The 27,090-nt window shown below is 43.8% G+C and overlaps 1 protein-coding gene across 1 annotated transcript in view; it reads right to left on the bottom strand.

Moving 5' to 3' along the window:
- Positions 1 to 2,252: 2,252 nt before the first annotated feature.
- OLFM4 (olfactomedin 4) overlaps positions 2,253 to 27,090 on the bottom strand; it is a 33,589-nt gene continuing 8,751 nt past the window's right edge. Inside the window, exons 4-6 of the mRNA XM_044982826.1 lie at positions 16,847 to 17,059; positions 15,853 to 16,006; positions 2,253 to 4,039 (exon numbers count right to left, since the gene is read on the bottom strand). Of these exons, the coding sequence (XP_044838761.1) occupies positions 3,237 to 4,039; positions 15,853 to 16,006; positions 16,847 to 17,059 (1,170 nt within the window). The 3' untranslated portion in view covers positions 2,253 to 3,236. The remainder of the gene's footprint in view (positions 4,040 to 15,852; positions 16,007 to 16,846; positions 17,060 to 27,090) is intronic.

Below are 27,090 nucleotides of genomic sequence, written 5' to 3' on the forward strand. Positions count from 1 at the left end.
GGTTCAGGGGGGAATATGATTGATCTTTATAAATATACCAGAGGGATTAATATTAGGGAGGGAGAGGAATTATTTAAGCTTAGTACTAATGTGGACACAAGAACAAATGGATATAAACTGGACACTAGGAAGTTTAGACTTGAAATTAGACGAAGGTTTCTAACCATTAGAGGAGTGAAGTTCTGGAACAGCCTTCCAAGGGGAGTAGTGGGGGGAAAAGACATATCAGGCTTTAAGACTAAGCTTGATAAGTTTATGGGGGGATGGTATGATGGGATAGCCTAATTTTGGCAATTAATTTGGCAATTGATCTTTGATTATCAGCAGGTAAGTATGCCCAGTGGTCTGTGATGGGATGTTAGATGGGTTGGGATCTGAGTTACTACAGAGAATTCTTTCCTGGGTGCTGGCTGGTGAGTCTTGCCCACATGCTCAGGGTTTAGCTGATCGCCATATTTGGGGTCGGGAAGGAATTTTCCTCCAGGGCAGATTGGCAGAGGCCCTGGAGGTTTTTCACCTTCCTCTGCAGCATGGGGCACGGGTCACTTGCTGGAGGATTCTCTGCAGCTTTAGGTCTTCAAACCACAATTTGAGGACTTCAATAACTCAGACATAGGTTAGGAGTTTGTTATAGAAGTGGATGGATGTGATTCTGTGGCCTGCTTTGTGCAGGAGGTCAGACTAGATGATCATAATGGTCCCTTCTGACCTTAAAGTCTGAGTCTATGAGACTTGACATTCTAGTGAAAGGGATTCGCAGATTGTTAAAGTTTGGGAACCACTGATTTATGGGGAGCCTGTGTACCTGAGTCAGAGCAGAAGATTCCAGTAAGTGGCAGGGGACCAGTTAGGTGTTGCAACACTGAACCTAAGTCCTTTTTGTGGATCTAGCCCCAGATTTTTCCTTAAAATGTGATGCCATATAGAGCTACCTGTTATGCCTGTGATTAGGGCAATCCTTGAGAATTATTGGTTCACCAAAAAATGTAAAGCAAGAAATATTGTGCTGTCTATTAGCTTTTTTATTTTTAAACATCCTTTGGTAGGGCTATTGTGAATTCCTTATAGGCCCATGCTCATGGATCAGATTACTGAGCCAGTGATGGCTGGCTTTAAAATTTATTTCACACATTTTCAGGAAACAGATGCAGATACCTGATAAACAGCAGCACCTGACTTAAAGATGGGTCATCAGCCTCAGACCTCTCAAGTAACATCTCAACTTGGTGGAGAATGTTAATCTAACTGATGAACATATTTCAATGGTTGGAAATAACCATTGAATGGAGGTTAACACAGTTACTAGTTACTAACACAGGGGTTGGCAACCTCTGGCACGCTGCTCGCCAGGGTAAGCACCCTGGCGGGCCAGGCCAGTTTGTTTACCTGCCCCATTGGCAGGTTCAACCGATCGCGGTTCTCACTGGCCGCGGTTCACCATCCCAGGCCAATGGGGGCAGCGGGAAGCAGCGCAGGCGAGGGATGTGCTGGCCGTGGCTTCCCACCACCCCCATTTGCCTGGGACAGCGAACCGCAACCAGTGGGAGCCGCAATTGGCCAAACCTGCCGACGCCAGGGGTGGCTCCAGGCACCAGCACGCCAAGCGCATGCCTGGGGCGGCAAGCCACAGGGGGCGCTCTGCCAGTCGCCGTGAGGGCGGCAGGCACGTTGCCTTAGGCGGCATGCCTGCAGAAGGTCCGCTGGTCCTGCAGCTTCAGCGGACCTCCCGCAGGCATGCCGCCAAATCCGCGGAACCAGGGACCTCCCACAGGCAAGCCACCGAAGGCAGCCTGCCTGCCATGCTTGGGGCGGCAAAATACCCAGTGCTGCCCCTGGCCGATGTGGCAGGCAAACAAACTGGCCCGGCCCACCAGGGTGGTTACCCTGGCAAGCTGCATGCCAGAGATTGCCGACCCCTATACTGACATTGATTCACATCTTTGTGTTGTCCCAGGAGCTATTTAAACACTCTAAACCCAAAGGAGTATGATGATCTCTGTTTCCAATATTGTTTGGTCAAGCTGACTTTTTGCTGCATCCCAAAAGTTTCCCAGCTGTCACATAATGACAAATAACTGTAGGGTTTGGATTTTTTAGAACACTTTATTAAACAAAAATTAATCATTCACATCTACTGATTATAAGAAAACAAAGATAGGAGTAATAAAATAAAACCAGCAAACATTCACTGCATTTTCATAATTGTACACGTCAGTATTTCTGACATGATTACAGTACAGATATTGATGTGGCATTTTAAAAATAAAGAGCATATAACTGATTTTGTCCCAACTTCAGCATTCTGTAAATGACAGAGCATGTGCCAGATTCACCCTCCAATGTAAAATAATTGAAGCCAATGGAGTTATACTGGAAATGAATTTTGGCTCCTTGTTTTTGGAGTGTTTTTGAAAGATGCTAATGGAGGTCACAGTAAATTGCAGAATGCCAAATGGCTAAATGGAAGCATGTAGGGTGGCATAGCTTCTGCTCTACCGCAGCATATGGCATACACCAAGGGACTGCCAGAGACTATTAAAGTCAATGGAACTCTTTCCAATGCTTTCACTGGGCTATAGCTCAAGCTCCCAGGACACAGTGCTAAGAAAATGCAACCATCCAAAAATGGGTAGGGTTTTTCCCCCTGGAGTGCAACTTTAGGAAAGTAGTGCAATGGAGCCCGGCCATCTAAAATACATTGATGGGTTGCAAGGAAGGCACCATGGCAACTATTTCCATAGCTTCATCTTAACCGATGGTCTGCTCTTTAAAGATCAAGTCTTAATTCTCCTCTAATTTTAATCTTTTAGTAATTATTTGAGGCCAGTGTTTAATATATTTATAGCCTTCCATACTTTGAGCAATGATGACAAAACAGCAGTTCAGTTTCCGTATTTTATCCAAATACATACATTACTCCAAATGCACATCAGTGTGTGAGCCTATTGCTATGCATGTTCTGTCCATCAATAAGTAAGCTATTTATCTTTACAGCAGAGGCATTTCTAGTACACCTGTCACCATTGTATCTAAACACCAGTTAAAAAGCTAAGAACCCAATCTTGCAACTAGTTATTACCAGGCATAGAGGTTATTAATGTAAGTAATCCCTTCAATGGGACAGCTCATGGTAATAAACCCTATGCCCAGTAGCTACTCTTGGTAGGATTATGACATTAACATTGTCCACAGGGATATAAAATTGGACTTTCTATGATCTGTTATGTATATTCATATCAGTGTAACACAGGTTGAAAAACTGGATTGTATCTAACAAGGTAGCCATCATTGTAAACATACAGGATTTGGTCTGAGGGGTTATAGCTGATACTCTGAACTGTTTCTAACATTTTGTCCATAATTATGCTAATTCTACCTTCCTGTTCAGTGTTGGTGTCATATGTGTAAAATATTTCCTCTTTTCTAGTGCTGACAGGTCTTGTGGCATATAGAACACCACATATGATGAAAGCATTGGAAACAGATGGCTTGTACTGCCTTGTTTTCCAAGTATGGAGCACATCAAGTGTGGTCTCATTGAGTTTGCTAATCACAATGTTACCCGTGCTTTCCTCAGTTGAATAAATTACCCATAATCCACTTTCATCCACAGCAAAGTCCATATCTTGCCACCCAACACCAGCATAAGAGAAACGGTTACCATAAGCAGCATTGGGCAGAGTTTTCCTCAAAGCTAATGTGTTTGTGTTTAAATCAAGCTTGCCCATATCTCTTGTATTATATATATTATAATACATAAAATTATTGTAAACTGCAGTGCCACTGCCTTCCCCATATACAATTCTATTATCTCTAGCATTTTTGAATAGCAGCAAATCATCATAGGAATTATGAAGTCTGTAATATTCCAAGATTCTTCCATCTGTGTTCAAAGGTGCAACCCAATATAGGTCCTTCTGTGGCGTTCGAAGAGAGTAATCCCTACCCCAGGCACCATATTTGAAGGGAAATCCTCTCCAGTTCAGCTGTACAACATAGGGCTGGCTGATATTCACAATTCCACCATGACCACAACTACCTGTAAGCAAAAAGAAAATGTGGGCATTTCAAATGGCATGATTAGGGGAGAGGATTTACAGTGTGTGTTTTATAAGAATCAGCTTTGTTGCAAGTGCAGAAATACATACATATCTTTGTCAATGATTTGCTTTGCTCCATGTAAACAGCACATGGATTTCATTACTATAGCTGGTCCAGTCTGACTGAGATACAGCGGTCAAAGGCCCACACCACTAGAACGGGGGTCATACTGAAAAAAACAGCCAACAATCCAACCACAAAATATAGGGACCTCTGTTTTCAGTCAGTACTCACTTGCAGTAAACAAGTGATCAGCTTCTGTTTCAGATAAATGATCAGTTGATGATCAAATGGGTTGGGAAATCACATAGAAAATACAATTTCAGAAGCATTTTAGGTCATTTGCTCCTGCAGTGGAGCATAGTTCTGAGAATATAGGAAACAAGAAAAAGGAACATCTTGTCTCATTGTACAACAGTGAGTTTTAGAAGTTGGAGGGAGAATTAGCGGCAGTAGTTCTAGAGGCTCATTTCAGATTAGCATGCTGCTGTTAAAATCACCACTTTAAAACAATACTTCACAGTGCCTTCCATCTGAAGCTTCTGAAGCTCCCAAAGCAATTCAGACATTAATGAGCATAGCCTTACAACAGCTCTGTGAGCTGAAGTTAAATATCCCCAGTTTACAGGTTAGGCCGATCGCAGCTCCCACTGGCTGTGGTTTGCCGAGAGATGTGCTGGCCGCAGCTTCCCGCCACCCCCATTGGCCTGGAGCAGCACACCGCGGCCAGTGGGAGCTGCGATGGGCCGAACCTGCCAACACGGCAGGTAAACAAACTGGCCCAGCCCACCAGGGTGCTTACCCTGGCGAGCTGCGTGCCAGAGGTTGCTGACCCCTGTCCTAGTTTAAACAGGACAGTCCTGAATATATGGAGATATACCTATCTCATAAAACTGAAAGGGACCCCAAAGGGTCATCGAGTCCTGCCCCCTGCCTTCACTAGCAGGACCAAGTGTTTCTTAACACTTGTGTGCAGTTTTGGTCTCCCATGTTTAAGAAGGATGAATTAAAACTGGAACGGGTACAAAGAAGGGCCACTAGAATGATCCGAGGAATGGAAGGCCTGTCGTATTAAAGGAGACTTGAGGAGCTCGGTTTGTTTTCCTTAACCAAAAGAAGGATAAGGGGAGATATGATTGCACTCTTTAAATATATCAGAGGGATAAATACCAGGGAAGGAGAGGAATTATTTCAGCTCAGTGCTAATGTAGACACGAGGACAAACGGATATCAATTGTCAGTCAGGAAATTTAGGCTTGAAATTAGACGAAGGTTTCTAACCATCAGGGGAGTGCAATACTGGAACAGCCTACCGAGGGAAACAGTAGGGGCGAAGGACCTCCATGACTTTAAGATTAAGCTAGATAAGTTTATGGAGGAGATGGTATAATAGGATAACGGGCTTAGTCAATAGGTCAATTAAGTGCCACACTGGTAAATAGTACAATGGGTCAATGATAGGATATTCTTAACCTTTTTCCAGAGGGTATGGCTGGAGAGTCTTGCCCGCATGCTCGGGGTTCAGCTGACCGCCATATTTGGGGTCGGGAAGGAATTTTCCTCCAGGGCAGATTGGCAGTGGCCCTGGAGGTTTTTCGCCTTCCTCCGAAGCATGGGGCAGGGGTCGCTTGCTAAAGGAGTGGGTAGATCGGCTTATGTGGCCTGCATCTTGCAGGAGGTCAGACTAGATGATCATAGTGGTCCCTTCTGATCTTGAATTCTATGATTCTATGATTATGATGTCCCAGGAGCTTCAGGATAACTGAAATATTCTGTTTTGGTTTTTTTCATTTCATCAGCCAAAATGATTGGGTTTTTTATGGCTACACAGTGCTTGTTCAAGATGTATTGCCATGCTGAGTAGAATTTACACTGTTTACCGAGAACAAACAGCACAGTGGAATGAGCATTCAGTGGAATGAACAATGTTTGGAATGAAGAGAAAGTGAATGAACACTATCAAAGCTATTCCTTTGCTCAAAGCGACTGCTGGTAACATCACAATGAACGCAGAACACCACATCACTGGAACATAAGAATGGCCATACTGGGTCAGACCAAAGGTCCATCTAGCCCAGTATACTGTCCTCTGACAGTGGCCAATGCCAGGTGCCCCAAAAGGAATGAACAGAATAGGTAATCATCAGGTGATCCATTCCCTATCGCCCAGTCCCAGTTTCTGGCAAACAGAGGCTAAGGACACCATCCCTGCCCTACTAATAGCCATTGATGAACCTATCCTTCATAAATTTATCTCGTTCTTTTTTGAAGTCTTTTATAGTCCTGGCCTTCACAACATCCTCTGGCAAAGAGTTCCACAGATTGACTGTGCATTGTGTGAAAAAATACTGCCTTTTGTTTGTTTTAAACCTGCTGCCTATTAATGTCATTTGGTGACCCCTAGTTCTTGTGTTATGAGGAGTAAATAACACTTCCATATTTACTTTCTCCACACCAGTCATGCTTTTATAGACATCTTATCATATCCTCCCTTAGTCCTCTTTTTTTCAAGCTGAAAAGTCCCAGTCTCTTATTAATCTCTCCTCAGATGGCAGACGCTCCACATCCCTAATAATTGTTGTTGCCTTTTTCTGAATCGTTTCCAATTCCAATATATCTTTTTTGAGATGGGGCGATCACATCTGCACGCAGTATTCAAGATGTGGACATATCATGGATTTATATAGCGGTAATATGATATTTTCTGTCTTATTATCTATCCCTTTCTTAATGTTTCCCAGCATTCTGTTTGCCTTTTTGACTGCCGCTATACATTGAGTAGATGTTTTCAGAGAACTATCCACAATGACTCCAAGATCTCTTTCTTGAGTGGTAACAGCTAATTTAGACCCCATCATTTTATATGTGTAGTTGGAATTATGTTTTTTAATGTCTTCTTACTTTGCATTTATCAACATTGAATTTCATCTGCCATTTTGTTGCCCAGTCACCCAGTTTTGAGAGACCTTCTGTAGCTCTTTGCAGTCTGCCTGGGACTTAACTATCATGACTAGTTTTGTATCATCTGCAAATTTTGCCATCTCACTGTTTACCCCTTTTTCCAGATCATTTATGAATATGTTGAATAGGTCTGGTTCCAGTACAAACCACTGGGGGACACCACTATTTAACCCTCTCCATTCTGAAAACTATCTATTTATTCCTACCCTTTGTTTGCTATCTTTTAATCAGTTACCAATCCATGAGAGGACCTTCCCTCCTATCTCATGACAGCTTACTTTGCTTCAGAGGCTTCGATGAGGGACCTTGTTGAAGGCTTTCTGAAAATCTAAATATACTATATCCACTGGATCCCCCTTGTCCACATGCTTATTGACCCCCTCAAAGAATTCTAGTAGATTGGTGAGGCATGATTTCCCTTTACAAAAAACATGTTGACTTTTCCCCTACAAATTATGTTAATCTATGTGTCTGATAATTTTGGTCTTTACTATATTTTCAACCAGTTTGCCCGGTTACCGAAGTCAGGTTTACCAGCCTGTAATTGCCGGGGTCACCTCTGGAGCCCTTTTTAAAAATTGGCATCACATTAGCTATCCTCCAGTCATTTGGTACAGAAGCTGATTTAAAAATTGAAAAATTCCTCCACTCCAAAATACACATGTCCCTCTCTGAGTCAGAAGCTGGCCATGGTGACACCAGCACACTTTAAAATAAAAGTGTCCTTTTGTCTGACTTTTTCAAGCCCTAAAAGATGTCACCATGTACATGTGCCAGGTTTCTTTTTCCTCTAAAAATATGGTCATCTGAGACACAGATGTTAAGTGACCTGCACAAGGTCACACAGCAAGTGAGTGGCAGTGCCAAGACTAGAACAAACATTTCCTAAATGTCGGGTGCATTCACCACTAGACAATGTTCCCTCCCTCTTAGAGGTGAAGGAAATTTTACCTGCCAAGACCTGAATTTCATGTTTCTATTAATTGATCAATTCATGGCAACAGCTGGTGACATAATAAACACCTAGATCAGTGCAGAGGTTGCACATGCTCTAGTGAGGGAGGGGTGTGTCTTTGACACAAGTCACTTACATTTTATCTTTTCAGTGAATATCATTTGATGGCTGTTTGCAAGCCTATATGAAAAGAGTTGCTGGCCTTAATCTATTCCTAATAGAGAAGTAGCCACAGCACAAATAACACCATCACCCCCTTATTAGCACCGAGAACAGAGATAACACAAAGACAGAACTATGCTCGCATACCTAAAGCTGGTCCCCCTTAAGGAGGGTTGAAGAGCACCCATGGAGCAGAATAGGGAAACGCATACTGCCACTGACAGGCCTAGACGAGCAGGTTCCTTTGGCCAGAAACATCTTCTGAACAGCCCACAAAATACAAAGCAATATGCAGAGAGGGGGAAACCCCTTACAGCCGGTCTGAAGATGCTCTCTCTGGGAAATGATTGGAACACACCTGCCACTTGAAGAAAACTGGTGCTTGCAAATGCAAAACATTTCTTCTTCAGAAATAGAGGGATCAAAGTCCTCCCTGGCAGGTATGATTTATCGGCATCTAGAGAGAGGGATGCACTGCCCTAGAGGCAGGACAGTGTCTTTCTGGCCTTTCAGTCTAACTATTGGTAACGTCTGCAGAATCCAATATTACTGTGCATTTAACTGTAATTGTAACATTTGTGGCAGTCTATGAAATACGGTTTTGCAGTGAAACTCACCATGTCTCTCTTGCTTTTGTCTTTCCACCTTTCCTAAGCGCCACTGTCTCCTTTCTTCTGTTGTATAGCTTTTCCCAGCCTGACCCCTGGTGCCAAAGCAGGTGGGGATCAGGAATTCACTCACTGCCCTCACTGTAGGGGGTGATTTCATTTCTTCCTGGGGCTTCTGTGGAGCCCTGCTGATGGAAGCTGCAGAGCAGCTGTGCTGAATTGCTGCCTCCCCTGGCCACCTGGGTCATGCCCCTTCTTGGTCAGCACCAGCCATCTGTGAGGCTTGGTTGGCCAGAGCAGAGGTTACAGCCATTCTGTGCCACTGTAACTTCCCCCTGATCAATTTTCTGCTCTGAGGACACAGTGCTAGAAGATGGTTTAGCCCTGGGTTTTGCTCCCTTGTTGAAAAAACTACCAAATAATGCTCCAATTACAGCAAATCAGCATTCTAGGCTCAGATTCAGCAAAGCATTTAAACATGTGCTTAAGTGCTTTACTGACTGGGAATGGACCGCTGAGACCTGAGACCTTATTTCCAGATATAGCACACAATGCAAGCACTGTATGGCCAGGCAGGCTGTAGCTCTGCAAATGGCAATTAGCATGGCTAATAACATTGCCTCAGTACTTGGCACACATACTGATGTTTGGAGGTGCTCATACCTCAGCTAATGCAGTGCAAGAAAGATAATGCAGATGACGATGCACAGTGGCTTGCAGCCTGCCAACTGCATAAATCAATTTGAGCCATTTGCCTTATATCTCTATTGTGTATCGCTACCTCCGGCATTATGGTTTGTTCTTAACAGTTGACATATTGAATCTATTACTGAACTTAACTCACAGCAATCTTATTTCAAAATTAAATGGTTATTAAGTGCTTCTATAAATCTGTGATTTGTTCCAAATAATATTGCTGGTACTGAGGTACAACTAAACTCATATATATGCAACCTCAAATAATTTTTCATGCCATTAAACTGAACCCAATCCAGCTTTATTTTAATAATTCATGCACTGTTTCATAAATAAAAAACAAACGTGTGTTCAGCAGAGAGACCTTTTCTTACAAAAGAAATAATAAATTATTATTGCTTCCCTTAAAGAGATCTCTCTGCTGAACACACGTTTGTTTCTTATTTATGAAACCGTGCATGAATTATTAAAATAAAGTTAGGAGCATGTTTAGTTTAATGACATGAGAAATTGTGTGAAGTTCCATACAGTGGATGTTTGATTTTGATTTTTGAAAACTTTCCCAGAACGAGTTTAAAAAAAAAAACCTCTGTGGTAGTCAGGGTGGGTTATCTGTCTTCTGCACAGGTTCAGAGGAACTCGTTGTTTATTTAATCCTAACTTGCCTTCCTGTCTGGATCTTGAAGAAAAAGATACACAAAAGAAACAAAGTGTCATGTCATTTTGTAAATATTGGGTGGCACTTGAAATAAATCCATATGAATTATTCAGACTTTAGCATTTTTAACTCCTTTTTTACTGTGTTAGACCTCTGATCATTGAAGTCCCAGGGCTAAAGCCATGTCTTGTCTCTCAGAGGTGGGCTGCATGTTCAAGTGGGAGAATAAGGTCAAGGGAGCTAAGAAAACACATACGCTTTATTCCCTCACACAGGCTACCCAGACTTTGGGTCAGGATGCGCAGGGGGAAGTGGCGCTGCACGTCTGCTTGCTAACTCACTTCTGAGGGGCAGATGAGTGAGCATGGAGAGGCAGGAAGCCATGGCTCCGTAGCCCCAGTGTGCCAGTCACCACAGCTAAGCTGGCAGGCTGGGGGTTGTGACAGCAGTGAATTGATATCCTTGTGCCCATAGTTCCCTCTAAGCTGCACGGCCAGGCGGCTGCCCAGCAATCTATCAAGTGTTGTGCATTTCAGGTGCCCCCTCCCGCCACTGCCATGCTGCTCCTGCCCTCTGCCTGGGAGCCCCTGGCCAGCTGCTCCCGGGAGCCTCCTGATTGCTGTGCAGATCGGGAGAAGAGGAGGGTGAGTGATGTCAGCGTGCCCCCCCTCCCCTGTCCCACCACCCCTGTATCCCATCTCTGCAGAGCAGGGGAGGGACACAACAGAGCTCAGAACTGGGATGGAGCTTGCTGGCGTCTCTTGCTGTGTCTGAACAAGCAGGGTTCAGACTGGTGAGTGCCAATCTACTTAAAGGGTGTGTGTGTGTGTGTCACATGCACGGTCACACACACACACACTCTGTCTTTCACACTCACCTCCCAACACATACTTGTGGTGGTGTTGTTGTTGTTGTTACTTCTTAATACTTCCTGCAATGCACATATAGTCTCTATAATTTTATTCTTTCAACATGCTGTTGTTTGAGTTTTTTGACTCGTCTGTGCATTTCATAATTTTTATTTCTCTTATACTTAAATTTAATTCTTTGAGTAGTGAGTTCTGAAATGCCTAACCTGTCCTGGCTGGAGTAATTATCCTTATGGTAACTTTTTAAAAATATATATTATATCTAAGTATTTTGTTTCTACTAGTAGCACACATCCACACATTACCTCGATAATTTGGTGCACATAACAAAATTCATTCCACACATGGATGGAAAAAATTAGAGGAAACATTGCCTGTGCCCTGAAGAACAAGACAGAAAGGGAAAATGTGGCTCCTTGAACCACAATTTTTCCTGTGTTGCTCCTGGGGCAGCCCGGCAATGCGCCACCTCTTTCAAAGGTGGAACACCATCCAACCCAGAAATAGTAAGCTCCCTGGGGAAAGGAGCATATTACATTTTGGTCCTACTCCTGTGATCTGGCCCATGCAGGCAGATCCTTACACTGACATTGATTGCCATTGATTTCAGGGGCACAGGGATCCACCCACCCAGATCAGATTGCTGGAGTGGGCCTGTGTTTGTACAAACACCAAGGAAATGTCCAGCTCTAAATTAACATATCCGTAACTAAGGCATTAACATTTCAAGTGATAACTGGTACCACTACATTACCCCAAAAGACAACCAGACTATAGGCATTTATTTTCCTACATCTCAGCTTTACTTAGATGGCGGGGGGTTGCATGAAATCAGTGTGACCCTCATACCAAGATGCCTGAGCTTCCATGGAGGCTAATTCCATGTTCCCACCCCGGTAAGAGCTGTTTGCCAATAACTTGAAGTCTGATCTATTAGTCCATGAACACACAATGGGGAAAAAACCAGCTTTGCATTTCCATTTGCCTGTTAGTGTCTCATTTGGCTCATGACTCTCTGCTGACTACCAGATAATTTTAGTCCAGTGTAACAAAGAGCCTGCTGCTGAGCCCTCGCTGAACTCGTCTCTTTACTCCTGCCCTGATGCAATCAGTTGAAATCAACACAAAAAAGAGACAGTCATTCAGTTTGTCAAAGGGATGGGAAGAGGTTGGATAAGTTTCTGCTGATTTGAGGCAGTAAATAGTAACAGAGGTGCTGGAAACTGCTGCAGGCATGGGAAAAGTAATGAGTTTTTATTATCAACACATTTACTGAATCTCATCTCGGACTGGGCCATGCACTAGAAAACTGCAGGCAGGGAGCAGGCCAGATGGAGAACAGTACTTTCTTTCTGATAGGTTGCTTGAGAATAGGCCTGCTCTCGCTACACAGCGTGTCAGTGAGCAGCACCTTGGGATGCAGCTTATGAGAGGCTGTATTCCAAAGTACTACAAGAGCAAGTAACTTTAATTAAACCCTCCTTAGACAAGTTAGGGATTTTTCAGGCTCTCCCAAGTCCACTTTACCCAACCAAAATACGAAGTAGGGGAGGGGGGGAACAGATCTGAAAACAGGACAAAGGGTCAGTGTAATATAAATATTATAAATATAGTATGAGCCAAAAGCAGAGGAAGTGGTTTGACAGGAATCAAGGTTGTGGAGGAAAAGTATGGAAATCTGTGTAACTGCTTAAAGGCGTGCTAGGGAGTTTTGACAGTCTAGTGTGTGCAACTATTCACATCCTCCAAAGGGACCCATCCAGGAAATCCAACAAGCTCACTTATTCTCCCCCTGTTCCCAAACAGCAACTTCTCCCTCCCACTTTCTCTCTGTTAAGGAAATGGACTATACTGTGTGCAATCAGTGTAGAAAGTTTTGAACAATATGACATGAAATGAAAGATTGCCCCCACTGCAAAGAGAGTGCAATCCATCTGTTCCCCTTCCTTCCTTCCCTCCACCCCATGCACACAAAGCCAGGCTAAGGAGGCTTTGTGTGGTCAATTATACAACAGGTTAGGGATCTGAATCTTTGTCTCTATATAGGTATTTACACAGTAGTAGCTAAGCAGCTCCACTTCCTAACAGACAGGAAAATCCCCAGGCTCTCCACAGTTGCTATTCCAGTCTTGGGCTGGAGTAGGAACCATGGCACTGATATACTCCCTGTCAGCATGGTTTGTCATTGGATCTCCCCCTAATGGCACACCAAGAAATCACAATACCACCCTGCTCCCAAACTCCCACCAAACCTATTTGAAAATGGTGGCAACTTACCTCTACCATGCACAAGACATACAGAGTCCCTCTCTATGGCCTCTCCACAGCTTCACACACCCCTCAGACAAAAGAACCACTGAGGTTTCATTGCAGTAGGGGCCTTCTGAAGCCTCTGTGCCAATGGGGGAATTGCACCCAGAAACCCTCCAAAAAGTAATCGGCCTAGGTCCTCAACTGGTATAAACTGTCATAGCCCAACCAAAGTCAATGGAGCTATGGCAACTTATGCCAGTGAGGATCTGGCCTTCCATGTCATTCCTGGTGCTGAGAAAGATGCTGTGCCCTGCAGGCATGCCACATTCAAGTCAACCAGAAAGAGGTCCACTAACCCTGAAATGAGCCCCTCCTCCTCTTACATACACCTGCTGAACACAGCACTATGGTTAAAGGTTTTAGCACTTTTTAACTGTAAGAAAGACTTGTTCTCAGGCTTGAGAAGAAAGAGGCAGCCTCTCTCTACACACCATCACTCTCAATCAATCAATGAAATGCCCTTCAAATGCTTTTTTAAACCCTACACTTTCCACTGAACAATTGGTAAGCCTTTCCTAAGGATTAGCAAAGGACTTTAGAGTGTATTTCCCTCCCCCACCCCCGCATCATCTGACCCAACAGAGAAAGTGCTGTTCATTTTTCCTATCAGAGACAAACTGCGCTGGCTGCCTGCAGAAGAGGCCACAGAGGGAAAACTTTTACTTCTACCAGTTCCTCTCTCCTGCTAATGGGAAGCTTGAAATAACTGACCTGAAGGTGGTAGGAGGCGAGTGCCGGTAGGTAACATACGTGCACTATCTGTACAGTGGAAAGTGCTCTGCTTTGTTCAAAGGTTTCTCCAAACTCTTTGTTGTTAGGCTGGTTCACCTCTGATTTGCTAGCCAAATTGTTAGGTATAGGTGAAAAAGCCGTCTTCTTCCCCAATTGTATTATGAACATTTTAAATACCTTCTGCTTTAGAATAATTTAGCAAAAAGAAGCCATAAAAATGCATACAAGGGAGCAACACTGCTTGAAAAATCCTCTTGCCTACTCATTAGTGACTGGGAAGCATTCCCTTAAGGAAAGCTATCAATTGCTACAGAATTTAAACTTTCTTTAAAAAAATAAATAAATAAAAGAGTGAAATCCTGGCTCCATTGAAGACAATGGCAAAATTCCCACTGAGTTCAATGGGACTAGGATTTCACCCTAAGATTCTAGCCTTTATGGCTCAGAATAAATTTCTGCATATTAATGAAAAATATAAACTATGCAATTTTGTCATCTTGAGTCTGCATTCAAACAGCTCCAGTGCATCAACTGCTTCTCAAATTTCCCAAGCAGCAGTAGAGTGACATTGACAAGACACAAATCACTTTAACAGAAGTTAATCATGATCAGAGTTAGTCAGAAAAAACATCTCTCTCAAAACTGGGTGACTGAGCAACAAAATGGCAGATGAAATTCAATGTTGATAAATACAAAGTAATGCACATTGGAAAACATAAATCCAACTATATGTATAAAATGATGGGGTCTAAATTAGCCGTTACCAAGCAAGAAAGAGATCTTAGAGTCATTGTGGATAGTTCTCTGAAAATATCCCCTCAATGTGCAGTGGCAGTCAAAAAAGCAAACAGAATGCTGGGAATCATTAAGAAAGGGATAGATAATAAGACAGAAAATATCATATTGCCTCTATATAAATCCATGGTACGTCCACATCTTGAATACTGCATACAGATGTGATCGCCCCATCTCAAAGGAGATAGATTGGAATTGGAAAAGGTTCAGTAAAGGGCAATAAAAATTATTAAAGGGTGTGGAGCATCTGCCATATGAGGAGAGATTAATAAGAGACTGCGACTTTTCAGCTTTGAAAAAAGACGACTAAATGGGGATATGATAGAGGTCTATAAAAGCATGACTGGTGTGGAAAAAGTAAAAAAGGAAGTGTTTTTGACTCCTCATAACACAAGAACTAGGGGTCACCAAATGGAATTAATAGGCAGCAGGTTAAAAACAAACAAAAGGAAGTATTTTTTTCACAAAATGCACAGTCAACCTGTGGAACTCTTTGCCAGAGGATGTTGTAAAGGCCAAGATTATAACAGGGTTCAAAAAAGAACTAGATAAATTCATGAAGGATAAGTCCATCAATGGCTATTAGCCAAGATGGGCAGGGATGGAGAGATCACTTGATGATTACCTGTTCTGTTCATTCCCTCTGGGCCACCTGGCATTGGCCACTGTTGGAAGACATGATACTGAGCTAGATGGACCTTTGGTCTGACCCAATATGGCCGTTCTTATATTATACCACAAAAAGAGAGTTTGGAAGAAGCACAAAACATTACTTTTCATACTTTTGTATTGTTTTCCAACTTTTTCCACTTGAAAAACAATATAAGAGTACGTGAAAGTGTTTGTTTCCTGCTCTCATCTTTCATACCAGCCTGTTGCTGAAAGGTTAATACATGCCTGGCAAATTTTCCAGGACCTGTGCTTTATTGTCATTTCATTTAACTCAGTCATCTTCCTACTTCTACCATCCCTTCTCATGTGATTTATACACGGAATGCTTACCTGGTGGGAAATACAAGGGTGGAGTGGTTTGATTTCTATCCTTTTCACATTCCTTCAATCGATTCTGCAGTGTCACAATTTCTCGACGGATTGCAAGGATATTGTTTTTGTCCAATGATTCCAGATTATTTACCATGAGAGTCAGATTCCTAATCTGGAGAAATAAAAATTCAGCATGACTTTAAATTACAGTCAACTTTATTTCACAAACATTTTAGGCTGGATTTATCATTTCACAAAAGGTGCTGCAGAACAAGTTTTAGGAAATGTTCCCAAGAATATATTTTAGCATAAACATCAGGTCTCATGCGGATGTGTGTAACTACAAGAAAATGTTTGTGATTTTAGCACTCACTCATATACCGTAATGCTAAAGATCACCCCAAAATGTCCAATAAGGCTTACTCGGTTATTAACTGTTACCTATAAATGATTTCAGCCTTGCAGACATGTCTTGAAATTTTACCTGCCCAGATAAATAATCTACGCACACACTCATTTAATGTTGAAGAACACAGTGAAGAAACTAATGATATTTTATTTCCCATCAAAAGCAATTATTCACTCCAGGTGAATGAATGATCATTTTGAAAATTTGATTTATTGAATATTGGGAAGGTCTGAGTCTTTTCCAGTTCTTGATTTTATATTAATCGGGTCACTGCCCTAATAAGTTAAGGTTTTAATTATATTTGTTAGAACACAGAAGCTTTCAAGCATAGGTGCCCATAAATTAATATTTATTATAATAATTTAGACAGCATATTTATTTCATATAGCAACATCCAAGAACTTTAGCTTTCAGTCACACAAATGATAAAAATTGCCATTTTTTGCCAGATATGAAGAAACGTGTTAAGGCCAAGATTTGTTTTAATTTACACTGATTTAAATCCAGAGTAACTCCACTGACAATAGTAGGGACATTCCAAATTTCACTGGTGTAATAGAGAACTGAATGTTTCTGAATGGCAGAATAACCCTCATACTCTACCTCCACGTATAGTTGTTCAACAATCACATTGCTGCCAACAAGTGTGGATTTCAGCTGAGTGACCAGTCTCTCCATTTCATTGATTTCCAGTTTCAGTAACTGAAAGTCCAACTCAGTGTAAGAAACACTGGTCGACTCCATATGTTGCACCTTGATGGTTAGGTTTTGGATTTTCTGTTCATACATTTCAATTGCTTTGGTATATTGGCTAACCTAAAAAAAAAAACAAGCACATTTTCAAGTTCAGTTTAGCATATATCACAGGCATGTTTGACATCTTTATTACATGCATTTATATATAAATTTGACAAATTCTGCCTTCATTTACACCTATGCATTACTAAGGGCAGAATTTCATTCATAATCTTCATTTTTTTATTCCTCACTATAACAAGGGCAACCACATTGTGAGCAACCCCTTATGGCCAGAGGTCACCCTGCAGCATCTGCCTGTTTCCCCCTCAACGGCCCCTTATGCAGACTCCACACTCTTTTTCTGGGGTCAAAATACCCCTCGTTGGGACCTAGGTTTATTCACAAAAGAAACTCAAAATAAAACTCAGAGTCCCAAATTAAAGTCCAACAAGCAACCATTTCTCTTCCTGCTCCCAAGCTACCCTGCTTGGAGAACTTTGGCTGTCTTTCTCCTGCTCTCTCAGGATCTTTCAGAAATGCTCCCAGTTCCACGCGCAGGGCCAGGTAGGCAGGCAGAGCTTCAGAGTCTCAATGCGTGGATGAGACGATGGTGTAGAGAGGAGGGGTTCACGTTCATTAGGAACTGGGGAAACTTCTGGGATGGGAGGAGCCTATACAGGAGAGATGGGCTCCACCTAAACCAAAGTGGAACCAGACTGCTGGCACTAAACATTAAAAAGGTTGTAGAGCAGTTTTTAAACTAGGAGATGGGGGAAAGCCGACTGCTGCAGAGGAGCGTGTGGATCGGACGCAGACTTCTCTTAGGGGAGAGTCTGATGATAGAGAATCTCCAGGTTATAGTCAGGAGCAGAGGACTGAAAAGTATAATGTAAGGGCTGGATCAGATGATAAACAGTCACATAAAAAAGAATCTGGCACATCAGAAAAAGACAGGCTAATAAACAGGGACAAGTTTTTAAAGTGCTTGTACACAAATGCCAGAAGTCTAAATAATAAGATGGGTGAACTAGAGTGCCTTGTGATAAAGGAGGATATAGATATAATAGGCATCACAGAAACCTGGTGGACTGAGAGCAATCAATGGGACGCAATCATTCCAGGGTACAAAATATATTGGAAGGACAGAACAGGTCGTGCAGGGGGAGGAGTGGCACTATATGTGAAAGAAAGTGTAGATTCAAATGAAGTAAAAATCTTAAGCGAATCCACATGTTCCATAGAGTTTCTATGGATAGAAATTTCATGCTCTAGTAAAAATATAACATTAGGGATCTATTATCGACCACCTGACCAGGACAGTAATGAAATGCTAAGGGAAATTAGAGAGGCTATCAAAATTAAGAACACAATAATAGTGGGGGATTTCAATTATCCCCATATTGACTGGGAACATTTCACTTCAGGACGAAATGCAGAGACAAAATTTCTCGATACTTTAAATGACTGCTTCATGGAGCAGCTGGTACGGGAACCCACAAGGGGAGAGGCAACTCTAGATTTAATCCTGAGTGGAGCGCAGGAGCTGGTCCAAGAGGTAACTATAGCAGGACCGCTTGGAAATAGTGACCATAATACAATAGCATTCAACATCCCTGTGGTGGGAAGAACACAACTGCCCAACACTGTGGCATTTAATTTCAAAAGGGGGAACTATACAAAAATGAGGGGGTTAGTTAGACAAAAGTTTAAAGGTACAGTGACTAAAGTGAAATCCCTGCAAGTTGCGTGGGCCCTTTTTAAAGACACCATAATAGAGGCCCAACTTCAATGTATACCCCAAATTAAGAAAAACAGTAAAAGAACTAAAAAAGAGCCACCGTGGCTTAACAACCATGTAAAAGAAGCAGTGAGAGATAAAAAGACTTCCTTTAAAAAGTGGAAGTCAAATCCTAATGAGGCAAATAGAAAGGAGCACAAACACTGCCAACTTAAGTGCAAGAGTGTAATGAGAAAAGCTAAAGAGGAGTTTGAAGAATGGCTAGCCAAAAACTCCAAAGGTAATAACAAAATGTTTTTTAAGTACATCAGAAGCAGGAAGCCTGCTAAACAACCAGTGGGGCCCCTTGACAATGAAAATACAAAAGGAGCGCTTAAAGATGATAAAGTCATTGCGGAGAAACTAAATGGATTCTTTGCTTCAGTCTTCACGGCTGAGGATGTTAGGGAGATTCCCAAACCTGAGCTGGCTTTTGTATGTTGAGAAAGTGGATAAGGAAAAGTTATTTACTTATTCCTATAATACAAGAACTAGGGGTCACCAAATGAAATTAATAGGCAGCAGGTTTAAAACAAATAAAAGGAAGTTCTTCTTCACGCAGCGCACAGTCAACTTGTGGAACTCCTTACCTGAGGAGGTTGTGAAGGCTAGGACTATAACAATGTTTAAAAGGGGACTGGATAAATTCATGGTGGCTAAGTCCATAAATGGCTATTAGCCAGAATGGGTAAGAATGGTGTCCCTAGCCTCTGTTCGTCAGAGGATGGAGATGGATGGCAGGAGAGAGATCACTTGATCATTGCCTGTTAGGTTCACTCCCTTTGGGGCACCTGGCATTGGCCACTGTCGGTAGACAGATACTGGGCTAGATGGACCTTTGGTCTGACCGGTATGGCCTTTCTTATGTTCTTATGTTCTCCCCTGCCTTAGCAGGCTACTGCCAGCACTTCCTAGCTGCAATCTTGGGCTACATCTATACTGCCCTGCAGTATAGTGCTGCTCTGTAACTCCCCTGGGTGGATGCCAGGAGTGTGAACAAAAAGGTTCCTTCTTCCCATTAATGTAGTCCTGTTTGAAGAGGATTACGTGAAGGCAAACTAGGTACCTTGTGGGTTGCACCCGCAGCATCTACATGAGTGACTTACAGTGCAGCATTGGTGCACATTCCTATTCATACCCCTGTTGTCCAAACTGCTGGACAGTGTAGATTGGGGTGCCCAACCTGTGGGCTGTACACAGCCCACCAGAGTATTTCATAAGGCCTGCGGCCAGCTTCAACACAATATACCAGGGATCAGCAACATTTGGCTGGTTTGTTTACCTGCCGCGTCCTCAGATTCGGACGATTGAGGCTCCCAGTGGCCATGGTTCGCTGCTCCAGGCCAATGGGGGTGGTGGGAAGCGGCAGCCAGTACATCCCTCAGCCTGCGTCGCTTCCCGCAGGCCCCATTGGCCTGGAGCGACGAACCGCGGCCAGTGGTAGCTACAATCAGCCAAACCTGCGGATGCGGCAGGTAAACAAACTTTTTACCTATATAAATATACATAGAATAAAATATGTAGAATCTGTTTGGCCCACATAAGGTTTATGTGGCACTCCTGTGTAATAAGGTTGGGCACCACTGGTGTAGATAAACCATAGTCACAAATCCCAGGACTCTGCTGGAGCCTCCTCACTCTCAGCAGTCTTTGCTCTCCCTGAGTTCAGCTTCCAGCTACTTTTTATAGGGGAATCACCTGATCCCTGTTAGGTGTGCCTCTTTCAGTAATCAGGGTTGGCTGCCCCAGCAATACCAGGTTTACAATGGTGCCAAGGTGCTGGGCCCACACTCAGAAGGGGCCCTGGCCTGGCCTGCTCCATTTGCACTGAGCCCTGAGGCCCCTCCAGCCCGCTGGCTCCTCTCTGCCGCCTGCCCCCCGCCCCCACCTTCTCTCCACCCCCTGGCCAGACCCCTGTGCAGCTCTGGCTTTGGCCACTCTCGGCCAGTGTAGGGGGGAAGGGGCAATGTGGGGGGCTTGGCTGGGCCCCTCCTGGCAAAAGGGTCCTGAAAGGCTGCCCAGGACAGGGGCAGGCCCTCGCCGGGGTGATCACACTGGTCCCAAGGAGCCAGAGCAATTTCCCGTCCCGGGAACTGGACCAGCCCCGGCCACGCTGCCGGCTCAGCCCAGCCGACACAGTCACCTCCCAGCAGCAGTGAGTTCAGCCAGGGGGTGGGGTGTGAGGGGAGTGTGTATCTGGGGGGCCAGTGGGGGGTGCTGGGCTGTGAGGGGCGGGGGTGCTGGGCAGTGGGGGAGGTTTATGTGTTTTGGGGTGCTAGGGAGTGGGGGTTCTGTGTGGGTGCTGGACAGTTGTGGTCGGGCTGTAGGGCGGTGCTCGGCAGTTATGATGGGGCTAGGGTGACCAGATGTCCCATTTTTAAAGGGACAGTCACGTGGTTTGGGACTTTTTCTTATCTAGCCGCCTATTATCCCCCACCCCCCTATCCCGTTTTTTCATAGTTGCTATCTGGTAACCCTAGGTGGGGCTGTGGGTGCGGGTGCACTGGGCAGAGTGATGATGCGCAGGGCACTGTGCATTTGTGGTGGGGGATACATGGAGGGGCACCACAAATGGGCATAGCAGGTCCAGGGGATGCTGGGCATAGGGAGCAGGGGGGTGTTTGGGCAGGGAACCGTGGGGCCTGGCCCAGGCCCGCCCCCAAGAGGAAGCAGGGCCACCTGGGGGGGGCAAGTGGGGAAATTTTCTCCGGGCCCCACAGGGGCCCGGCGAGCCCTGGCCTGGCGGTGGTCTGGGTCTTCAGCCAGCATTTCAGCGGCGGGGGGGGGCCTTCAGTGCTGCCAAAGACGCGGAGTGACTGAAGGGCCCCCCGCCGCCAAAATGCTGCTGAAGACCTGGACCACCGCTGGGTGAGTACAAGCGCCGCCGCTCCCCCGCTTTGCCCCAGGCCCCCTGAATCCTCTGGGCGGCCCTGAGAGGAAGAGGCATGCCGGCAGCACAGGGCCGGGTGGGCCATGGTATATCTGGCAACTGCCAGTTTGTAAACAGTGCCGTCACACTGGGCTGGGCGGAGTGGGGCCACCCCACCATGCCATGCCCCATTGCCCCTAGCCAGCCCCTCGCTGTGGGGACTGACTTCCCCACGCCATGCTCCACTATCCCCAGGGGGTCCCACAAATATGTTTGGCACCAGGCCCACACAAGGTTAATCCGGCCCTGAGCCCCAGGCCCTCCAGCCTGCACAGGGCAAGCCACCCGCTTACACGCACTAATGTTCCCTCTAGGAGTTAACTTTATCCAGGATTATATAGAATTTCTGGGGCCAGATTCTACCAGGGAATCTGCAGTGATTATTTCAGATAAGCGATGTACATGAAGAACTTGGGGGTATGTCTACACAGCCCACGGCTGCGAATCTCTGAGCCCGTTGACAAATGTGGGCTTTCACTATCGTGCTAAAAATAGCAGTGCTAAAAATAGCCCCCTCCCTAGACTTCAGAGCCTATACTCCAGCCTGAGCTGCAATACCTACACAGCTATTTTTAGCACGGAGTGCAAGCCCGAGTCTGTTGACCTGGGCTCAGAGACTCACTGCTGCGGCCTGTCACTTGCTGTATAGAGTTACTCTCTGGGGCTGAAAAAGATAACGAAAGAGCCACCAATTTCTCCAAGATGACTTTCTGTTGACTTCAGTGGGCACTGGTCAGGCCACCACTCTGCAAATACTATCTAATCTTTTCTGCATTAGAACTAATTGAGTCCCCTGAAGAAGGGGATATTTTAGCACAGTGCACTATTACAAATCCGATCCATCCATCCTGAAACTGATTTAAATGAAGGCCAGTTGAGGTGAAATAGTTATTTGAGCCTTTAGGTAGAATAAGTGTTGCGCAGCAGCCTCTTCAGATGTGGAACCACTAAACAGATGGCTGGATAAATATACTTTTGCACATGTATCTACTAATGTAAAGGTCATGGTGCAAACACTGTGAAGAAGAATGTCAAGAACATTATATGAATTTGGAGCATTCTCTGAAAAATTTAAGTTCCATACAAATGGAACATCTTGGGAAAGATATAATCTTCTTCCCACATGACTTAAAACTGTACCCATTTTTCCTTAATGGCATTCCAAAAGGTAAGAAGTATCTCTCAGCAGGAATAAATAGAATTATATTATTGTGTCAAATTAGCAACTCTGAAGTTATGGACTAGAAGGCATTTCCATTATAAGTCCCAATTTTCAGGTGCTTATCACTTCCCTAAATATTACCTTCTGGACTGAAATTGCTCATGCATATTCTCAGACTTAAAATGAATTTGTTGGATTAAAAATCAATTTGGCAACTTTTGCATTATCTTAACATGAATTAAGAGTGTTTTGCACCAGTCACAATTTTTTTCAGATCTATTTTAATCAAGAGGACAGCTCTGAAATTGACTTTTAAAAATTTGATATGGGTACAGTTTTTCATTAAAACTAGAGCTTTGCTGTTCTACTGTCCTGGTGATATTGCCTACAGATTCCTGACCAGGGATTTGTAACAACCAGAAAAGAGACTTCCCCATAATAATTCTTTCCAAGATATACACTGAACCTCAGTACATGCTGGGGCAGGTCTTTGGGAGTTTAGTAAATGGTACATCAATACTCATGCAGGGCAAATACGATCAATTAAACAAATAATAATGTGTCTGACTACTGAATCTCAGTGATTTAGCTTAAGGAGGCAAACCAAAGATAAGAGGACCCTCTTTTCAGAGTTACAATTTTTCATGCAACTGTGACTAAACTACTTTTTGAGTCTGAGGGAAGCCATTTAACATAAACTCATAGAAATGTAGGATTGGAAGGGACCTCAGAACCCTGCACTGAGGCGGGACTAAGTATTATCTAAACCAGGGGTCGGCAACCTCTGGTACGCAGCTCTCCAGGGTAAGCACCCTGGCGGACCGGGCCAGTTTGTTTATCCGCTGCATCGGCAGGTTCGGCCGACCGCAGCTCCCACTGGCCGCGGTTTGCCGTCCCAGGCCAATGGGGGCGGCGGGAAGCCACGGCCAGTACGTCCATCAGCCCGTGGCGCTTCCCGCCACCCTCATTGGCCTGGGATGGTGAACCGCGGCAAGTGGGAGCCCCAGTCGGCTGAACCTGCTGACGCAGCAGATAAACAAACTGGCCCAGCCCGCCAGGGTGCTTACCCTGGCGAGCCGCATGCCAGAGGTTGCCGACCCCTGATCTAGACCATCCCTGGAAGGTGTTTGTCTAATCTGTTCTTAAAAACCTACAGTGACGGAGATTCCACAACCTCCCTAGGCAATTTATTCCAGTGCTTAACTACCTTTATAGTTAGGAAGTTTTTCCTAAAGTGTAACCTAAATCTCCTTTGCTGTGACTTAATCCCAATACTTCTTGCCCTGTCCTCAGTGGTTAAGGAGAACAATTTTTCACCCTCTTCTTTATAACAACCTTTTAGGTTCCTGAAAACTGTTTTCACCTCCCCTCAGGCTACTCCTCTCCTGACTAAACAAACCCAATCTTTTCAATCTTTCCTCGTAGGTCATGTTTTCTAGACCTTTAATCATTTTTGTTACTCTCCTCTGGACTTCCTCCAATTTGTCCACATCTTTTCAGAGTGTGGTGCCCAGAACTGGACACCATACTTCAGCTGAGGCTTTATCAGTGCTGAGTGGAATGGAAGAATTACTTCTCATGTCTTGCTTACAACACTCCTGCTAATACATCCCAGCATGATGTTCAGGTTTTTTGCAACAATATTACATGGTTCACTCATATTTCATTTGTGATGCCACATAACCCCTAGATCCTTTTCTGCAGTATGTTCCTACACAGTCATGTCTGTTTTGTATTTGTGCAATTGATTATTCCTTCCTAAAGGTAGTACTTTGCATATGTCTTTACTGAATTTCATCCTGTTTATTACAGACCATTTCTCCAGTTTGTCAAGATCATTTTGAATTCTAATCCTGTCCTCCAAAGCACTTGCAATCCCTTCCAGCTTGGTATTGTCAACAAATTTTATAAGTGTACTCTCTATGCCATTATCCAAACCATTTATGAAGATATTGAATAAAACCAGACCCAGGACAGATTCCTGCAGGACCCCATTCAATATGCCCTTCCAGCTCAAATGTGAACTATTGAAAAATACTCTCTGTATACGCTTTTCCAACCAGTTGGGCACCCACCTTATAGCAGGACCACCCAGAGGGGGGAGCAAGTGGGGCAATTTGCCCCAGGCCCTGCAGGGGCCCCCACGAGAATATAGTATTCTATAGTAATGCAACTTTTTTTTATGGAAGGGGCCCCCGAAATTGCTCTGCTCCAGGCCCCCTGAATCCTCTGGACAGCCTTGCCTTATAGTAGGTTCATCTAGGCTATATATCTCTAGTTTTCTTCTGAGAAGGTCATGTGAGACAGTATCAAAAGCCTTACTAAAATCAAGATATATCACATCTGCTGTGTCCACACTATCCACAAGGGTTGTTACCTTGTCAAAGAAGGATATTAGGTTGATGTAATTTTTTCTTCACAAATTCAGATTGACTGCTACTTATCACCTTATTTTTCCTAGGTGCTTGCAAATTGTTTAATTATTTGCTCCTTTATCTTTCCAGGTACCAAAGTTAAGCTGACTGGTCTACAATTCCCTGGGTTGTCCTTATTCCCCTTTTTATAGATAGGTACTATATTTGCCCTTTTCCAGGCCACTGGGATCTCTCCCATCTTCCCTGAGTTCTCAGAGATAATTGCTAATGGCTCAGCAATATCTTCAGCCAATTCCTTAAGTATTCTATGATGTATTTCATCAGGCCCTGCCATCTTGAAGACATTTAACTTGTTCTTTCCTTATTTTAGCCTCAGATCCTACCCCATTTACGCAGATGTTCACTATGTTATCCAATCACTGCTAATTTTTTTGGTGAAAATATAAACAAAAAAAAGGCAGTTAACACTTCAGACATTACTGTGTTTTCTGTTATTGTCTTTCCCTCGTCATTGAGTAATGGGCCTCGCCTGTCCTTGGTCATCTTCTTGCTTCTCATACATTTGTAAAATATTTTCTTGTTACTCTTTATGTCTCTAGCTAGATTAATCTTGGTGGGGGGAGGGCGGGCATTGGCCTTTCTAATTTTGTCCCTTCATGCTTCTGTTGGGTTTTTTTAATATTCATCCTCTGTAATTTCACCAAGTTTCCACTTCCCTATGACTCTTTTTTGAGTTTCAGGTCTTAGAATATCTCCTGGTTACACCAACTGAGTCACTGATTTACACCAACTGAGGATCTGGCTCTCATAGTTTTAGTCCTGTATAAATTCAAGCTAAGGAATAATAAAATGTATTGTACTTGGCAATCAAAACAAATAGTGTCTGTTTAAATTTATCTCCATATATGAAGCTAACTGACTGGACATTCACCATAGGTATGTTTAAATTTCCCTACCTCCACCCTAACATGGACCAGTCCATAGAGGAAGATCCATGTTGTTTGAAGAGAGGATTTAGATGGATTCTGACTACCTTGCTACTCACAAAAATCCAATGAGAGCTGGGAGAGTTCACCAGTAACCTCTGTGGGGAAGATGTTTAAAAGTTGGTGTCTAAACTGTGCCTATAAAATTTGCACATGAACCCGCCGCATGCACAAAAATAAATTTGCATTGGCAAACTGGTGAGCACAAAATAGGCAACCATGTGGAGAAAACGCGTACTGATATGTACAATTACCTATACCACAGGCACAAACGTTCAGAAATGTGAGTATCTATCCCGATGCTCATAATATTAAAATACTTTAAGAAAACAAATGCTTTAAAAGAAAAGCTAGTTGCCAAAAATATGTCAAATCTCCAATCTGTTGAAGTCAGTGGACTACCTGCATAAGTAAGGGCTACTCTCATAAGTAAGAGCTTCAGGCCTGAGCCCAGGAGTTTTGGTTTTCTCAGATGTATTGATCTGTTTTCTTCAATTTGGCCAAAATGCAGAGGGCCAGCACAAGGCAGAGCACTACATAAGCCCTATTTGGAGTGTGTTACACAGCTCAGTCTTCCTTCTACCTCAGACTGTTTTTTCCCAGTTGGCCAGCCAGGCCATCTCAGAGAATGCCTCCTATGATGGCTGCTCTAATGCTTGGCAGTTAGACCCATTTTGCCTTAATAGCTTGTGACTGTATCTACCTGTGGAGGATTGTGTTGAAACCATCTGCTTCCCTCTAATAGGCCAACACACCATCTCAGAAATCTAGTACATAAACCACATTTTTGGGTACAGATCAGTATTCACCATGCATCTCACATTCATCACAGAATTTTGCAGTGGGGTTTGAGCAGTGCATATGCCTTGTGGTGGACCTC

This window comes from Mauremys mutica, chromosome 1, assembly GCF_020497125.1.
Source record: "Mauremys mutica isolate MM-2020 ecotype Southern chromosome 1, ASM2049712v1, whole genome shotgun sequence".
Taxonomy (NCBI): domain Eukaryota; kingdom Metazoa; phylum Chordata; order Testudines; family Geoemydidae; genus Mauremys; species Mauremys mutica.